General features: G+C 36.0%; 1 protein-coding gene across 1 annotated transcript in view; it reads right to left on the minus strand.

Moving 5' to 3' along the window:
• The window catches only part of AQR (aquarius intron-binding spliceosomal factor), an 81,299-nt gene that overhangs the window by 45,107 nt on the left and 16,808 nt on the right, over positions 1-19,384 (minus strand). The window contains 9 exon segments of the mRNA NM_001098091.1: positions 839-959; positions 3,494-3,596; positions 6,274-6,377; positions 8,235-8,348; positions 10,113-10,229; positions 11,366-11,430; positions 14,241-14,317; positions 17,001-17,101; positions 18,112-18,180. Of these exon segments, the coding sequence (NP_001091560.1) occupies positions 839-959; positions 3,494-3,596; positions 6,274-6,377; positions 8,235-8,348; positions 10,113-10,229; positions 11,366-11,430; positions 14,241-14,317; positions 17,001-17,101; positions 18,112-18,180 (871 nt within the window).

Consider the following 19,384-nt stretch of genomic DNA (forward strand, 5'->3'; position numbering starts at 1 on the left):
GAAAAAGTACTAAAGAACCTCTTGATGAAAGTGAAAGAGGAGAGCCAAAAAGTTGGCTTAAAACTCAACATTCAGAAAACGAAGATCGTGGCATCTGGTTCTGTCACTTTATGGCAAATAGCTGGGGAAACAATGGAAACAGTGACAGACTTTATTCGTTTGAGCTCCAAAATCACTCCAGATGGTGACTGCAGCCCCGAAATTAAAAGATGCTTGTTCTTTGGAAAAAAAATTATGACCAACCAAGACAGCATATTAAAATGCAGAGACATTACTTTGCCAATAAAGGTCTGTCTAGTCAAAGCTATGGTTTTTCCAGTAGTCTTGTATGGATGTGAGAGTTGGACTATAAAGAAAGCAGAGCACCAAAGAGTTGATGCTTTTGAACTGTGGTGTTGGATAAGACTCTTGAGGGTCCCTTGGACTGCAAGGAGTTCCAACCAGTCCATCCTAAAGGAAATCAGTCCTGAATATTCATTGGAAGGACTGATGCTGAAGCTGAAACTCCAATACTTTGGTCATCTAATGTGAAGAACTGACTCATTTGAAAAGACCCTGATGCTGGGAAAAATTGAAGGCAGGAGAAGGGGACGACAGAGGATGAGATGGTTGGATGGCATCACCGACTCAATGGACATGCATTTGAGTAAACTCTGGGAGATGGCAATGGACAGGGAGGCCTGGAGTGCTGCAGTCCATGGGGTAGAGAAGAGTCGGACTCAACTGAGAGACTGAACTGAACTGACTGAGATAGCAAATAGAAGTATGTTCAGGTAGATATGATGACTTCTACACTAACTTTCATGTTACATCTGAATGCTGTACTTCATTACCATACCTTCCCCAGAATAGTATTCAGTTGGGACAATATTTTCATCCCATATGATCTTCTCAGTTGGATACAAAGGCATCTGGTTCAACTGCTGAATCTGAGAAATTCGACGCTCATGACGAGACACCTAAAAGAAACAAGTTTAGGAAGAAAGTCAGAAACATCTTTCTTTAATCAAAATAACTTATTAAAAAATTCTCCATGAAGTATGGAATGAGACATTTCATATTTTTCATAAAACTTAACAAGAGATGCTTTTTCCTTTTTCCACGTTCTCCATAAATCAAATACAAAAGAGGTACTGATTGTGATGAACTTTGGAATTTGGCAGATCTGAGTTTAACTCCCAGCACCTCTACTTACGGGCTCTGTGGATGCTGGGCAAGTTACTGCAAACTCCCTGATTTTAATTTCCTTTTCAGTAAAACAGATTAACTCCCCTCTTAGGTTTCCTATAAAAATGAAATGGAATCCTGTAAAATAGTGTCAGAGAGCTCGGCACATGCCGAGACCTTAAAAAAGATAATGCTATAGCACACGGCACTCATTAATGGAAGAACAAAATGGGGGCCCTAAGTCCTAGTTATGGTTTTCATTCTTGTACTAACTGGTTAAACAATCTGGGTAAGTTTAGTAATAACTTGGCTTCAGTAGTCTTTGTAAAATGAGAATGAGAGAGCTGGACTTAATGATCTCTATGTACCCCTCCACTGTTAATATTTTAGAGATCTATCTCAAATATAGAAATAAGTATGTTACCTAGTTAAGAGATACTAAAATTATATTTGAAAAATGTGTCACATTCTTTTCAGTAAAGATAGTATTGTTTTAGAAAAGAAGACACTGTAGTATCATGTAAAGAATATGCATATTCTAACTTTTTAATCATAATTTGGTTGGCTATTAGTAGAATTCAAAGCCTGTGAAAATCTTTTAAGAGAGGGAGAAAATGAAAGATAATGATATCACACTATAAATTTTTAAAACTGTTTTCTTTTCACATAACTATTTACATTTTAAGGATGAAATTTTAGCTGTAAGACCCTAAAAGGCATAGACAGGATCAATTTTATACTCAAACCTATTTTCCATTAGAAAGGTTCCTGGAAAAATCTTCATTTCTTTCTATAGTAAGGATTTATTATTAATCTCCAAAACCTGACTTACCAGAGAAGATTTTACATTGTCAGAAAATAGGACAAGGAATTTTTAGAAAGCACTTCCAGTTAGAGACAATGAAAAGTGATTTGTAAGAAGGCAGGCAAAGAAAGTGACCCAAGACACACAATTCATCCAAGTGAGTATATGGATATATGTTTCCATACTTGGTTAATTTAAAACCCTTCCCAAGAATTTCTCTCCAAATGGCATTAAACACCTGTCATCAGGCTTAAAACACCTGCTACCAATAGTTTCCTGTTACTACCCAAAAACAAGCATATCATCTTCCTCTTTACAGTAAGGAACTGTGTTTTAAACCTTATATTAGCTTGAAATATATCTCAAAACCATTTGCCTATTATTATGTATAAAAAAAAGATATATACAACACACGTCCATGCAGTGAAAGTTTATATAGGTATAAAAATATGTTTGAAACATACAAAAGACAACTCATTCTTATAGTAATCAGGAAACAGAGAATTAAAATAAGCTTTTTTAAAAAAACAAACAAAAACCATGAGACTCCATTCAGGAGCCGCTTTAGGCATTACTGATGCATGGGACTGGCAAAACTGGGAAACTCATAACGTCCAATGCTGAAAAGAGCTTAAGGAGACAGACTCTGACACACTGTTGATGGGAACACACAGCTTCTGAAGGATAGTTAGACTACATCTTTTATCTTTTAAATAAGCACATGCTTCAGTCAAATAATTTCACTTCTAGGCACCTCTCCTAAAGGCCCACATCTGAGCACAAAGGGGCCTATATCAAGACTGCATCATTATTTGTAAGGGTGAACACTGCAAACAGCCTAGATCCTCATGGTAGGGTACAGTTAAATAATCATCCTCTTTAGGAAATATTTCATGGAAGTTTAAAACATAAGGTATATCCATTTCCCTCAAGTTTGCTATGAATCTAAAACTGCACTAAAAAAAAATAAAACTTTACAAAAGGCTTGAGTTAATGCTCAAACTAATACTCATTTCCCAAAATGACTGAGGAAGTGATAATTTTCTCTATTTCTAAACATTCATGAATTCTCTAGTGATAAAGGTATGGTTTAATATTCGAGGTGCTATATTTAAGTAATAATGTTAAAAATAAACAGATAAATGATATGAATACATATATTATCCATGTATGTGTGTTTGTGTAAATGTAAACTGTGATCACTTAAAGGCAGAAATGCTGTCGGTCATCTCTGTATCCCCAAGGTCTTTAATCCAGTGCTTGACATAGATGTTGCTCATAAATGTCTGCATGGAATGAATCCACACCAGAAATCAGTTTTAAGAGGTAAGAGACTTGAAAAAAGTAATCTAAGAGATGAAAAAGAAATCTGACAAAGTCAAATGCTGATATGATCCAAACCAGGTAAAAGAATCAACCAATTTTTTAGCCCAGAAAAAAAATCTCTACCAACCTACATCTTTAAGAATGATTCAAAAAGGTAGGAAAAACACGCATAATTCAAGGAACACTAATATTTACCAACAATTCTAGAAGAAACCCTTTATCAAAAGTCGTGTCTTCAGCTTTAGGAAGGGTTGGTAACAAGCAGAGGTATGATGCCACCTGGTGGAGGGTATTGGAACTGCAGAATAAAAATATTGAGATCAGAATATTGTCTTATAACTTCACTTTTGAAAAGTAATTTTACAGGCTGCTTGAAAAGTTTTACCTAGAAAATATAATCCTATGACACAGCAACAAATATATGAAATCATATATGAATATTAAACCTCTAATACAGACTTCTCAAAGTCTTCTGCAAACCTCTCATAGTCCCTAGATCTTTTCAGGGAGGTTTCAAGGACATTTTTTCATATCAATACCAAGACATTATTCGGGCTTTTTCTCACTGTCTTTACATGTATAGTGACAGTGCAAATGTGACGGTGGGTAAAACTGGCAGCCTGGATCAAGGAAGTGGCACCATCCAGTGCTGTAAGAAGTGATCATGGCATTCCTGCTGCCATAGTCATTTTTTTAAAAAAGTGAAAGTGAAGTTGCTCAGTCGTGTCCGACTCTTTGCGACCCCGTGGACTATAACCCACCAGGCTCCTCTGTCCATGGGATTCTCCAGGCAAGAATACTGGAGTGGGTTGCCATTTCCTTCTCCAGAGGATCTTCCTGACCCAGGGATCAAACCCAGGTCTCCCACATTATGGGCAGATGCTTTAACCTCTGAGCCACCACTCTGGCTCTTTTTAAAAAAGTCAATTTTAAAAATGTCCATGATGAAACAGCAAAGATTTATTAATGTTATTAAATTTGGACTTGAGTATCTGTTTTTTAGAAATTCTGTGCAACAGAACAGGAAGTACATACTTTGTACACGCTTTTTACTTGAAAGAATGACTGACAACTATGGTTATTCAGATCTGAATAAGGGCAAAAAATCTGACTTCCCTGGTGGCTCAGATGGTAAAGCGTCTGTCTACAATGCGGGAGACCTGGGTTCGATCCCTGGGTCGGGAAGATTCCCTGGAGAAAGAAATGGCAACCCACTCCAGTACTCTTGCCTAGAAAATCCCATGGACGGAGGAGCCTGCTGCAGGCTACTGTCCATGGGGTCGCAAAGAGTCGGACACGACTGAGCGACTTCACTTTCACTTTCTTTCACTTTCAGAAAATCTGAACAATAATAAACCTGTCACTTCAATGAAAATAACAGTTTTGACAACTATTAATAAAGCTACTATATAAGTCTCTGGACAGATTTTTCTGTAAATCTAAGTTTCCATTTCTCTTGGGTATGTCTGAGAAACTAGATCACACAGTAAGTGCATGCTAAACTGTGTAAGCAACTATCAAATTTTTCCCAAAGTGGCACGACCACTTTGAATTCTCGTCAGCAATATATAAGAACTGCAATTGTTCTACATCTTTGTTAAGACTCAGTACCTTGTTGCTTTTATAAACAATTCTAATAGGTCTGTAATGGTATCTCATTTTGGTTTAAGTTTGCTTTTCCCTAATAACTAATAATGCCAAATGATACTAGTATCTTTCTATAGACTCGCTGAAATCTACATATCTTCTTTGGTGAAGTACCTGCTCAAATCTACAGCCATTAAGTTGTTTTCTTGTTACTAAGACATCTGGATACTAGTCCATTATCAGATTTGAATTTAGCCAGTATTTTCTCCCAGTATGGGGCTTCTCTTTTCATCCTCTTAACAATGTCTTTCAAATGGAAATTTCAAATTTTGACCAAGTCCAGTTATCAATCTTTTCCCTTTATGGACTGTGCTTTGGTATCTATGGAAAACTTTGTACAAAGCACAATGACAAAGATTTTCTCCTATACTTCTTGTTAAGTTTTAATTGTGATATTTAAGTCTATGATTTATTTTGAGTTAATCTGTGTATACGATATGAGGAATTGGTCAAGTTTCATAGTTTGCATATGGATGTCCAATTGTTCTGGCACCACTGCTGAAATTAGCCTTTTCCCATTGAGTTGACTTGTCACCTGAGTCAAAAACCAATTAATCATATATTTGTGGTCTATTTCACTCGACTCTGTTTCAGTGATCCACGTCTACCTTGTTTTCAATGCCACAATGTCTTGATTACTGTGAATTTATAGTAAGTTTTGAAGTTAGGTAGTAGAAATCCTCTAACTTTGTTTTTTTAAAAAATGGTTTTGACTATCTTAGTTCCTTTGCCTTTCCATATTCGTTTTAGAGAAAGCTTGGCAATTTCTATAAAATTTCCTGCTGAGATTTTGACTGGAACACACTTATATCTATAGATGAATTTGGGTAGAATTCGTATCTTAGCTGAGTCCTCATTACAAGACCAAAAAAGTTCTACATGCATGAAGATGAATGCTATCTACACTTGAAGTGATCAATTTCATAATAAATATAAATATTAAATCATTACATTATATATATGAAACTAATATAATGTTTTATGTCAATTACTCCTCAAAAAAAAAAAATTAGGGCTCAGAAATCAGACAACCAACTACTCAGGTTCAAACCCGATGACCTAGGAAAACTGTATAAGTTATAAAAAATAAAAAAAAGAAAGATATGACAAAGAAAAAAAAATTTTTTAAGACAAAAATATAAATTTTACAAAAAAGAGAGATGTATAATTATATTTAAGTGACCCAAAGATAAGAAAAGCTAGAGAGAAGCTAGTTTTAACTGTCAATAAATGGTAGTGCAACAAATAATATCACTTAAAGCAGTGCAAAAATAACTAAAAGCAAATAAAGAAAATTAAAATCCAGTCGTCCTTTCATACTGCCTTACCTAAGAGGTCCAAAAAACTTGACCAAGGATTCCCGAGTATCTACTTCTGCCACATTTGAGAGAGCAAAATCATAGAGTTCAGGGAAATGTGCAAAAGCAGCTCTCTAGAAAAGAACAGGAAAAAAAAAATTAATGCCTACATATAACAACTTACTGCACAACAGAAAAAATATTTAAAAAAAATATTAATGCACTTCTCTTTCTTATATGCTTCTCAAATGTGACCTCTGCCTTGTTCAAAAGCACTAAATATAATGGGAAAAGAAAACAGAATTGTTCCAGCAAGAGTGTAAAACCAGAGTCAATGTTCAGTTTTTGATTTCTAAAGTCACATTTTGAATATACATGATAAGACCCAGGAAGGCCAGCTTCACTGACAGGAAACGACAAAAAAACAGAACAAAACACTTCATTATTAAGAACTGGCTTAAAAAAATAAATAAAATAAAGAACTGGCTTAACAAAACTAAAAGGAAGTCTCAAGCGCAACTCCCACTGAAGAGGTATCTGAGGGAGGGGCCTACAGCTTAGTGTGCATGCACCCTGCTTGACTTTGGAACTCAGGAAAGAGAGGCCCTCCCAGGGTAACACTTCCAATCAACATGGGGTAAGCTGCAAGAAAACAGAAAGAGCAGCATTATGCTGATTTGATTAAGTGTGTGAGAGGTAACATCTCTAGTCCTCCTTAATGCCAAGGTAAAAGTTCCACAAGTTTTTAAGTCCCCTGTAGAGGATTGCACAAAAGCTTGCCAAGGTTATGGATAACGGCCTGCCATGAGATTACCATAGACAATGGCAAAATGACCCTGCACCAAGCCTGCAAGTAAGTTCCCCAAGCTAGAAGATGAAGCAGTCAGCTCCCAGGAGGACTCCGGCACCATCAAGATCAAGCACTGGGACCCTGTCAGTAGGCTGACAACCAGCCTCTAAGAGACCAATCATTGAGCCTTGCCGGTGCCAAGAGAACAGCACACACCACACCAGCCATGGTCACTTCTAGGGCAGAGGCAGAGGAACAAAAACACTAACCCTCTGAGAAAAGCAGGAAAAGATATCTGAGTTGGGACTGTGTGCAGGAAGAGCAATGACCTTGAGAGACAGTGGACCTGATGGTGAAAGATAATCTGAACTTAAGTTTGGCTGTGTCTTTACAGGTTCCCTGCCCTCCTCCCCGCAAAAGACTCTTTAAAAGGTTAGGATCTCAATTACTTTAAATTGAGAAATAAAAGTCTCTTTCTGCCACCAGAGGAAATGGAGTTCAAGAGCAAAATGAGCTCAGTAATAAAAACAAAGGTACTTTTAGGGCATATCTGAGCTGCATTGGTAAATTTCAGTACCATTACATGCCTTTATCTTTAAAATGTATGAAGTATGCACATCTACTTTGTCAAGTTGAAATACTCTTTCATAAAATAAAGTTGATATTTAAATGTACCAAGTTTGCCCAATAACTAATATTTTTTGACTGTCAAATATCAATATACTGATTCTCAAGACTGAGGACTATAAAAGAAAACTTTCTTTTTCATAAATCCATCAGAATTAGCAATATTTTAAAAATTCAAGATGAGCATACTATTAAATAAGTACCTTTCCTATTTGCACTATAAAGCTAAAAAGCTAAGTCACTTCCGTCGTGTCCGATTTTGTGTGACCCCACAGACTGCAGCCCACCAGGCTCCTCTGTCCCTGGGATTCTCCAGGCAAGAACACTGGAGTGGGTTGCCATTTCCTTCTCCAATGCATGAAAGTGAAAAGTGAAAGTGAAGTCGCTCAGTCGTGTCTGACTCTTTGAGACCCCATGGATTGCAGCCAACCAGGCTCCTCCTTCCATGGGGTTTTCCAGGCAAGAGTACTGGAGTGGGGTGCCATTGCCTTCTCCATTTGTACTATATAAAACCTAAATTATTTATGACACAACTTCATGGACAGATGCAAAGGCTATAATGCATTTCACTTACCTGGAGAGAAGTGATTCTATCATAGTGAATAGTTGTCATCTCATTCTCTGTCAGAGCGTTTCCAGTCTGGTCGTTAATCTCAAAACCAGTATAGAACTTAAGCATGTCCAAGAGCTGAAAGGAGATACTTAAATTAACAAACTGTGCAAACATGAGAGCAAGAAGGCTGAAACAGACACTATTAAAAATAATAAATAAGTCCACATACCTTCTTAGAGGTACCAAAAAGCTTTGGAATGTAAACACTACAGCAAACATTTCAGAACATGTACAAATGTTTTATTTAGGTGAGAATAAAGTACACACAGTGAATAAATTGTTAAGTCTATCTCATATACTTGGTCTACTTCTACAGGGAAGAACTTAAAACTGCAATCCCAATACTAAAGAAACATTAAGGAACTAATCAAAGGAAGTCAATCATTTTAATGGAAAAAAAAACCTCTCTACATCACTGTAAATATATAGACCCATACAATTAGCAGGAACTCCTGAGGATTTATGCCACTCAGAATTTTCTGATGAGAATTTTGCAATTCACAATTAGTGATACTCTTCTCTATATTGAAAAAAAATAGCAAGGTAGGAGGAAAAGCTAAGTTATTCGTTCCTCTCTTCAGTCTCCATGGCCATCAAGCCCTTTCTTTGGCTTAGTTCCTGCGACTGCTGAAGGCCTCCTTTCCCCCTGTGATGGCAGCATCAACAGAATTTGGGGCTGCATCTGCCCCCCATTTTTATTATTCTTAATTCTAACCTACAGCAAATCAGATATTAGGATTTTTTTAAACCAAAGTTTTATCGGAGTATGGTTGATTTACAATGTTGTGTTAGTTTTGGCTATCCAGCAAAGTGAATCAGTTATACATGCACATACATTCACTCTTTTTAGATTCTTTTCCCAAATAGGTCATAACTGAGTACCAAGTAGAGTGTTCTGTGCTGTATAGTAAGTTCTTATTAGTTATACCCAGTAGTGTGTATATGGCAGTCCCATCTCCCAATTTATTCCCCCTCCCCAATATTAGGATTACTTAATGTATTTTAATACATGCAACCAATCACTGGGTAAAATTTAGTATGAGAATAGGAAAAGAAGGAATGCTCACAGACACCAGATAAGAGTTTTTAGGAGAGTATGTAAATATATACAACAATTTTATCTCCAGCTGTGACCACACCAAAGGCAAGTGTTAGAAGTTTGTTGGAAGACTTTTCTTCTGGATGACATTATAGGAAATGGGAAACCCTACTACTCTGTCTTCCTACACAAAGCAGTAAACCAAACGCACTTGCCTTTCAACCCAAGGCAGCAGACGAAGCATATGCACACTTCCACTTTACCAACCGCCCCGTCACCATCACCTCATGGAAAGAGAGCCATGACATTAGGCTCTTTGCTAATATTTAATGACATTAAATCACTTCGCTTGAAATTAATGCTTATCATCTATTTATAGTCCACAGTAGTCACTGACACAGAATCAAAATATATGAGCATGTGGAACTACATCATGCATAATTTAGCCCAATGATAACATCACATATTAACAAAAGTTTTATTTGAATTAACGATCCCCCTCAAACTTAATAATGCTTAATTGTTTTACTGTTTAATTAATAAAATGAGTATTTGGAAGAGAAAAAAAGATGATGATATAACATTAGTAGAGGTCACCTACACGAGAAGGCTTCCACTTTGTATATTAAGACTTGGTTTCAGTTTAAAATGACTAATTTGGAATTTACATCATTCAACTAAATATTTAGCAAAAATTTACTTTGTGCCATGCCCTGCTACTCCCGGTTGCATGGCAAAGGAAGAAAAAAATCAACTTAGAAATGAAAACAGTAAGTATATTCAGATACACCAATGATTACCTGGGAAAAAAGATGGCCATCCTCTTCTCTACGAACAAGATTGGAAAGGTAACAGTGAACCAAAACGTGGGAGTCATCCAGGATGGTATTAAACCAGCGTCTTGTGGGGAGTAGGGCCTAGACAAAATAATCACCAGAGCAGTAAGTCTGCATGCTCTCCCAGCAGGAGGTGAAGTCCACTGACACTCAGTGCAGGAGTGTTAATCACATTCAGAGTACCCTCAGCCCCTCAAAAGACACTGCACAAGGCAAAGGGTCTAGTCCATGCTGCAAATGAACTCAGTGGTCATGTTACTAAACAAAGTACAGCACTGGAAAAAAATCTCAGATTCTATCTTGGCCAGTAGTTTTGAAACAAAATCCTATGTGAAATCCCAATATATACTGTGTGTAGATTTCGAAATGGGGGAAAGGGAGTGAAAATCCCTAGCTGGAGATTCCTTTCTCAGTGTCTGCTTCCCACATCGTCCTGTGATAGTCAGCAGGATAATACTGAGAAATTATGACAAACATAGTTCAGAAACCACTAATCTGGTCAAATACCCTCATGTTAAAGGGGAGGTTATTGAGATCCTCAGAGATTGTAATTTCTAGCAGAACTTGAATCTGAATGAAGATCTCATGAATGACAGCTAGTCCAGTACTCTAATCTTCATGTCTAGAAACCACCCTAGCTCTCCCAATAAGAAATGAAGAAAAACGATTTTCTTTCAACTTCCTGCATTAAAAAGGGAGAGGAAATGAAAGGAAATGAATCCAGTTTTACACGAGCTCTGCATCTGAACTTTGCATCAAAATCTTGCACCTAGTAGCATGAAATTTTTATTTTAAGAATCTTAATTTTAAAAATTGACAATAGCAAGCAGCTATATCTTTCTTCATCAACAATAGCAGGCACAGTTAGAAAAGTAAGATGATTTAAAAGATGGCCATAAACCTATGACTTCAGCTTTTTAAAACTCTATGAAAGGGTAATTAACTGTGACAGAAAATAACTTGCCCTTGCTGGACTCATGTTGATTTACTAAATGAGGTTTTTAATACAAACACAGCCCTTTGACAGTCATCTGAAACTTCAAGAGTCAATCACTTTAGACTTTCTTCTCTATAAGACACTTGAAATAGGTACAAACAAACTAAGGCTGGTTTGAGGTGATAAATATTTCATAAATAGTCATGGGTTTAATCTTACATATATAATCATTAGCTTCCTTAATGATTATGTAACGGAAAAATCACTGCACACTTCTTACCTCTAGATCAATCATAAGTTCAATAAATCTTTCACAGTAATGAACTTTGTCCATAGTGACAGGATCTAAACATAAGAGAGAAAACATGTTAAAACTTTCTTACTTAGGTCATTCTATGGTACTATATCTTAAAACTGGCAGTTATTTAGTTATTTAAACAAGGTTATTCATCTCATTCATCAGAATTGGACTATGATTCAGAGTACAGACCTCACATATTTTCAAAAAGGGCAGGCCTTACCCTTACATTAAGCTCTGTAAGTAGGAGAAAATGAAAAACATAGCTTGCATCAGAGACACATTTTAAAAATCAGACCTGCAAACATATTTCTAAAGTGTTTATTTTTAAGAACATTTTCATTTTTAAAATAAGTACAACTTTGTGACATGATATACTTTCAGAGTACAAATCTCCTTTTTTTCCTAATGTCAGAAAATGTTCTGCTATTTTACCAGCTGAAACCATCCTGCCAAGATTGTTTCAATTAAAAAGGAGAAAAATTTAGGGTCCCTAGTCTAAGGACTCCCAGCAGTGAATAATCCAGTGCTAGACCTACAGAAGGTGTCCTACAAATGCTGTATTCGAATTTATTTAAATCTACTTATTTATTTGTTGTACATAGGCAAATAGAAGGCTTTATGTGAAGGAAGAATATGGATACTTTTGTAAGTAACATATGCCCATAATTCAAACCCTAAAATAACATAACTATAGAATTTTACAGCTAGAAAAGATCTCAGACAACATCTTACTCGCTCTTCATCTTATAGGTGAGAAACTAAGGACCAGAGGAAAACGACTTGATTTTTGGCTGGTTAGAAGTGGAATCCAGTTTTCTGAGACACAGCCTAGGGTCATACAGTTGCTAAAACTAAAGAATTTAAATGAGTGATTTTTAAATCAAATCCATTCAAACTGGTCCTCTGTTGTATCTTCTGTTCTTATTACTGGCAAAGGAAAATAATTTTGTCCAAAATTTAAAAATGAGCAAAATCTGTATTCCATATTTTTATTTATAGCTTGAGAAAATTACTGGAAATGGCCTATTTAAAATTAGAACATGATGCTTGGCACTCAATTTCTGAGTTCTGGTGGATAAAGCTGCATATTTTTATACTAATTGGCCCTACGAGGCATGCTGTTCAGAGCTGAAGCCCTGTTATTCCAATTTTGGACACCAATAAATTCTTATCACTTGCTTTTTATGTGTTCTGTGTTTTTTCCTTCTTTTGATAGCAGCCCTGACATTTCAAATCATCCTACACAGATTTCCTTTATAACAACTGATGTGGACAGTTGTTTGCAATAACCTTGCAAAATGGAACTACACACAATCTTTTAAAAATTAGTTTTCTGTTTTCTAACTATATAATCCATCTGGTTTTATGCTCTTTCTAAACTGGCACACTATTTTCATCTCTGCTGCTTCCTTTGCCAGCAAGTTAATAAATTTTGATTAAAGCTCAAGATCAATCTAAGAAATTTTGTTTTCTGACAATATATTATGATGATGGCAACATTTAGTGCTTTGTGAGTCATTAAAATTTCTGCAGGCCCTATATTGTTATATTTACTTGACTTTCAAACCTTTCTAGATGCCATCAGTCTTTTGAGGGTGCGAGGTGGTGGGGTGCTGCCACAGTGCATGGCTTGTAGGGTCTTGGTTCCCTGACCAGAGGCTGAACCTGAGCCCAAGGTAGTGCAAGTGCCAAGACCCACCTGCACTGTGGACCAAGGGATTCCCAACCTGACACTAACTGTTATACATCACTGCTTCTCATTATTATCATTTGGTCAAGGAAACCCAATCTAAGTCCTCTTTCCAGGTTCATGGTGCTTAACTGAAAGATTTAAATATATAAAAATTAGGTGACAGATTATAAGCATATGACAATTTTTTCTTTATACTAATACTGGTAGTAATAATATACCCCAAATCTGGTACCATAAATTGGCATCTGTAGCATTATTATCTATTCCTCACTGAATTACAGGTGTGACTTCCAGCTGTAAACTATTACTTGGGGAAAGTCAACATTTATAAGTACACATTGTTGTATTTTAGTTTAAACAAAGCTACAATCTCTGATTCATATGTATGGTATAATCTCTGGTGCATATAAATGTGGTACACCTTTTGAATGTTCTTAGATTATATTTCAGTTAGAAAATAAAATATTAACAACCAATGATATATCATACATAGCATACACATACTTTTATTAAGTAAACAATACCCTATTTGCACTCACTAGATGCTTATGTTAATCTTGCCAACCCAGCAAAATGTAGTTAGATCCTCTTGGTACATCGAGCTCATACTCATATACACAGATATATGTATCTATATACAGTGGATAATCGTAATATATTTTGAAGTTTATACTCCACACAGTATATACTTCTATTTGTTTCATAATAAATGGGGACCACGATGGAGGAAAATACTTCCCATTTCATCTTGTAGCTTATATCTCAAAATAATCCTCCTTTTCTGCTCCTAAACAGTATTTGATATGGCTTGAAAACATTATTCAGTACCAAATTATAAATGCCACGTGGATAGGGTCTGTGCCTATCATGTTCACCATGTCCTGGAAACCGTGTTCAAAACCTGTGTGTTATAAGGAAGCTCCAAAAATAATTGCTATATAAATGAACATTTCAATAACCATGCTGGTGCCCTTAAATGATATGAATTTCTATGGCAGTCACAATACTCAGACTGGTAGCATACTTGAAAAGGGAAGGACATAACTCCTTGTCAATATAATTTAAAATCATTTGGAGAGCAGTTTTTAGACTAAATATAAATACCAGATGGGCATCTGAATGGTAACTTCACAAATGAGCTGAGAAAAGGAAGATAGTTACCAGAAAGTGGGACTGATTTCAGCACAGAGATAAACTTCTGGATGAGTTGTGAAAGAAATCTTCTTTCTTGATAGGCTCTAAAATCAGAGAGATAACAAACAGGGAGCAAATTATTTTTGAGAAATAATTATTTCAAGAGTAAAACTTAAATGCTGAACAGCCTTTCTTATACTGCTCAAATTGTTTCATTTCTCTCTGAAATCAGGACCATAACTTAAACAGCTTCTTCCTTGACAGAAATACAGCATTTCATGAAGAAAACAGGAGCCTCATTACTGGCCTAATAACCAGTGAAGAAAGTATCTCTGTCTTATAAAAGTTTTCACTTGTGATTTAAAGGTCAGGACTAGAAAGGAGTTTTCAAAATTTCATTTATAGTCTGCCTTCAACATTAAAAATCTAATACTTAAGTATGTAGTTGAAATGAGCAATTTCATATGCTTTTTCATAAGCAATTTCATATGCTTTTTCATAAGCAATTTAATATGCTTAAATTATTAAATAGAGTATTATAATGTATAAAAATTAACTGTTAGTTTAAAAAACAACTTTTTACTCATTACTAATTTAAGATGCATCATGTACCAACTATTCAAAAACCGGTCATCACATATTGGACAGCTACAAATGATTATGCCAGCCCTGCTGGAAATAACAAGGAGGGAAACGACTAAAATATACTTAAAATGACGACAAGTCAAAAAATATAATCAGTAACACAAGCCAACATTAATTAGTAAAACTGCCCGACATTAACTGAGCACCTACTGTGCTAGGATCTGAGCTGTGCTAAGGACATCATACAAGATAGTCTAATGCTGACAGCAGTGCTACGCAACAGGTACTATACTGTCCTGACTGCACACTGAGGCTCAAAGAGGCGTAGTAACTTGCCCAAACTTACACAGCAGGTGTGTATGAAACCTACGGAAGTCTGATCATAGAACTTACACTCTAAACAACTATACATAGTCTAACCATTACAAAAAGAGCTGATGTTTCAATGAAAACACTGTGTGTTTTAGTTCGGAAGAAAGCACTGCAGGCTTAGTACTTGGTCTGGAAGACTGCTTAAAAGGTTAGCCTCAATTAAGTGAAGCAGAGGGGCAAAGGTGGTTAGGAAAGGAATGTTTAAGAAACCATGAACAGTCTATTGATTTGGAATTAAATCATACTGAGGTAATGGGAAGAGAGGGTTTAAATTTTTAAAAAGTAGTCAAATAATGCAAAGATATCATGTAAGTAGCCCCACTAAGAGGTTACTGATTAGAAAGATATCATGGAAGAGATGAGACTGGAGGCTGAAGTTAAAGAAAGGATATTCCTATTCTGACCCTATTCTCTTGTCCTTACACTTCTCATTTCCTTACTCCCAAACTCGTTTCTCTGACATCCAGCTTTTTTCAGTTTCTCTCGTTTTCAGTGATCACCAGCACAACTCCACGCTTCACTTTTGTCCTCAACCCTCTTTTCACAGTTTATACACCTCATTAGATAATCTTACTCATACCTATGACTTCAGCTGCTATCTATGGGTGAACAGAGTATTATCCTTAAGTGGACAAAAAAAAAAGAGAAGAAGTTATCGTAGGCTCAAGAAGTGAGTCCCAAACATATATACATAAGCAGAGGGAGGAAAAAAATGAGTGGAAAGAACACTTGAAGATGAAGAAAGAAAAAAGGATCATTGCTAGAAGAGTCACGGAATAAATAAAGCAAGAGCACAGGTAGACCAGTTAGCTTCAAAGAGAGAGCAGAACAAACCTCTTGGAGCAGGGGTCCTCAACCCTGTGAGGAACTGGGCTGCATAGCAAGTGAAGCTTTATCTGTATTTACAGCCACTCCCCATGACTTGCCTGAGCTGTCTCCTGTCCAATCAGCAGCAGCATTAGATTCTCATGGAAGCACAGACCTTGTGATCTAGGTTGTACATTCCTTATGAGAATCATCCCTGAAACCATTCCCACTCCCTGCCCCCGTCTGTGGAAAAACTGTCTTCCATGAACTGGTCCCTGATGCTAAAAAGGTTGAGGACTGCTGTCTTAAGAGTATACAGATTCTTCTCTTCCTTCCTACTAACAGAACTTGACATAAATGCTTGCTACCAGACTTTTATCCAATTGATAATCATTACTATTAAAACAACCTGCAACCCTCATCTGCTTCCTTACTCGTTATATACTTTATTTATCTTTCTCCTTAGCATGAACCACTGGATAATATACCATAAAATCCATCTGTTATTAGCTGCTTTCCCCAACTAGAATGTAAACTCCACAAGAGCAGGAATTACTTTCTATTTTGTTCTATGCCATTTCTCCTACACCTACAATAGTACCCAATAAAATAATAAACACTTAAATTTATTGAATGAATGAAGCGTATAAAGTGTAGTGCGTAAGTCATTGTTAAGAGTGGGGGAATAGGAAAAAGAAAGAAACTTGGACTGACAGCCTAAAGACTGTGGAGAAAATTGAGACCCATCCATGATGAACAAACTATGATGGACAACAGGCAAAGGGAAGACCACTGATAACACTTGCGACGGGGGCAGAGATAAGGGAAAGGAGAAATGAGGATGTGTGGCATCTCCACTGAAACTGTATAAAAAATATTTCTATGACGGTCTAAGCAAAAGCACTTCTTAATCGTTTAATTGGTTCAGCACTATGTAAAGGGAAGAACAAAACAAGTCAGCAGCATCTAAGACTCACAACTCAGTATAACAAACCAACATGGAACAAAGCTCTGGCAACATACTGTTCTCTTGCTTCTGGATCCATCTTTTCATCATTCTTTTTAATCAAGTTCCAGAATTTTCTTAGCTTAGGTGTCTTTTTTAATTCTAATTCCAATCGTGCCTGAAAGAATGATGTGGCATTAAATCAGCCATAACCCCAATGTAAGACTATAATATAGAGCAATGGGATAAAACCAGATAGAAACGTGACAAAAGCTGGAACCTAAGAAACTAATACCCATACTTTAAAAAACTAGTTCAATTCCATTATCTGTCAATAGAAAAAAAAAAACAAGACAAAAGAAATTTCTCGTTAAGATTTTAAGCTCAGTAATAAATTTTCTTTCTTATTTCTAAATTTTCTTTCTTATTTTTAAAATTCAGGACTTCAGTTTGAAAAATATGGGCATTAACATTTAAAGTTCAAAAGTCAGTCTGAAACAATGCATATAAAACAGCTATCATAATAAGGAAAGGTCCATACCACCACTCTTTCTCATGGCACTTATCGGTTTTTAACTTGGTAGTAATTATTTATAGGTGCCTGTTTTAACCTTCATCAACTGGTACCTATGAATAAGCTTGCATATCTGAATGTCTGCAAAACCACCCACGTGCAGGAAATGAAATTCTGAATACAGTATTATATAGAAATCTGATAGTTTTAACTTTACTCCCTAAAATCTGTTAATTTGGCTTTGATACTCGACCATATTATCCAATAAGACTTTGACAGAAAAAATGAAGTTCTTAAACATAATTCAGATGTTCTCCTATAGCTGTATGTACATTCCATTCAAGGAAAATTAAAAATTCAAGTCTGTATTTAGTCTCATCCAGAGACATATCTATGAATAATAATATTTTACTAAATTAACTCCCTTTATGAGCTCAATAGATATTACCTTATTTCACCTTAAAATAATGACATTAGGGGAAACATTTATTGGCTTACACACAAAAGCTTTAAAACTGAAAAAAACTACACCTATGATTAGTCAATGCGTAGTAAATTAGAAAAATTTGGTGGGGGATTTTTAACTATCATTTTAATCCATATCAAAGCTATACCATCTAAAACCACATGTTCCACTTACAAATACATTTAAGTTTCTGAACTGAGATACTTACAGGCTGTAAGCCCATCCACATCGGGAGAGAGATAAGCTGCTGTACTTGACTCCGTATCAAGTCTACTTCCTGTTTAAAACAGTCATGAGGGGAAAATATGCCATCAATTCTTTCAAATTAATGATTTTTTTATTATTAAGAAGTTCGATCCATTTTTTAAAGAGATAAAGCTAAGCCTCATTATTTTCAAATTCCATATTTGTGATTTCATCAACCTGCAGAATGTATTTGCAGCCCTCAGTTCAATACTCCCAATGCTTTCACTGTCATTCAGTGACAGCACAGAGCAGAGCCAAGTGTGAACTGCCCAACACACACATTTTGAGCTGAGGTCAGACAAGGTGGGCTCTGCCTTCTTGCTTCAGCTCTCTTACACTCGCATCTCTATTTGGTCAGTCGTGTCTGACTCTGTGCGACCCCATAGATGGCAGCCCAGCAGGCGCCGCCATCCCTGGGATTCTCCAGACAAGAACACTGGAGTGCTACTTTCTCACAATATTGTGAGTTTTGTTGGTGATTTTGCTATTGAAAATGGCCCTAAGCACAGGGCTTCAGTGCTGTTCAGTGTTCCCAGGTGAAAGAATGCTGTGATGCGCCTTAAAGAGAAAATACTGTGTGTTAGGGAAGTTTGTTCAGACATAAGTTAAAGCACTGTTGGTCACAAGTTCAATGTTAACAAATCAACAATATATATAAAGTGACTTTAAACAGAAACACATAAAACAAGGCTATATATCGATCGCCTGATGAAAATGTGACCAGAGGCTTGCATGAAACTATCTCTGTATTTTCCCTAAGAGCAGTGGTTCAGTTTTAGCTAATTCTGTGTTCACAGCTATTTTTTAGAGCATAACGACCTCAAATAATGAATACTGGTGGTAAACTGAAAAAAAGTACCAATAATAAGCTAGCTTTTAAGTTAATTCAACTAGCACCAAACTACCAATACTAATTAAATCTTGGTTTTGTACCATTTCTGACAAGGAATCACATCTATTTATATTTGCTTTGTTTAATTTAATAAATGTTAAAGAGACCCATGTGAAGTACTCCATGGAAACATACATCTATCAACACTGTTTTCAGGGTAAGAAAGAACCTCATGCATTCTCCTGCATGGGTCTAAATGCACTATCAATTCAGGAGCACCTCTATATATATATATATATATATATATATATATATATATATATATATATATATACACACACATACACATACAGGTATATACCTATTTATTTAAAGATAAATACCTTCAGATAACCACAGGAGA

Source organism: Bos taurus, chromosome 10 (assembly GCF_002263795.3).
Source record: "Bos taurus isolate L1 Dominette 01449 registration number 42190680 breed Hereford chromosome 10, ARS-UCD2.0, whole genome shotgun sequence".
In the NCBI taxonomy this organism is placed as follows: domain Eukaryota; kingdom Metazoa; phylum Chordata; class Mammalia; order Artiodactyla; family Bovidae; genus Bos; species Bos taurus.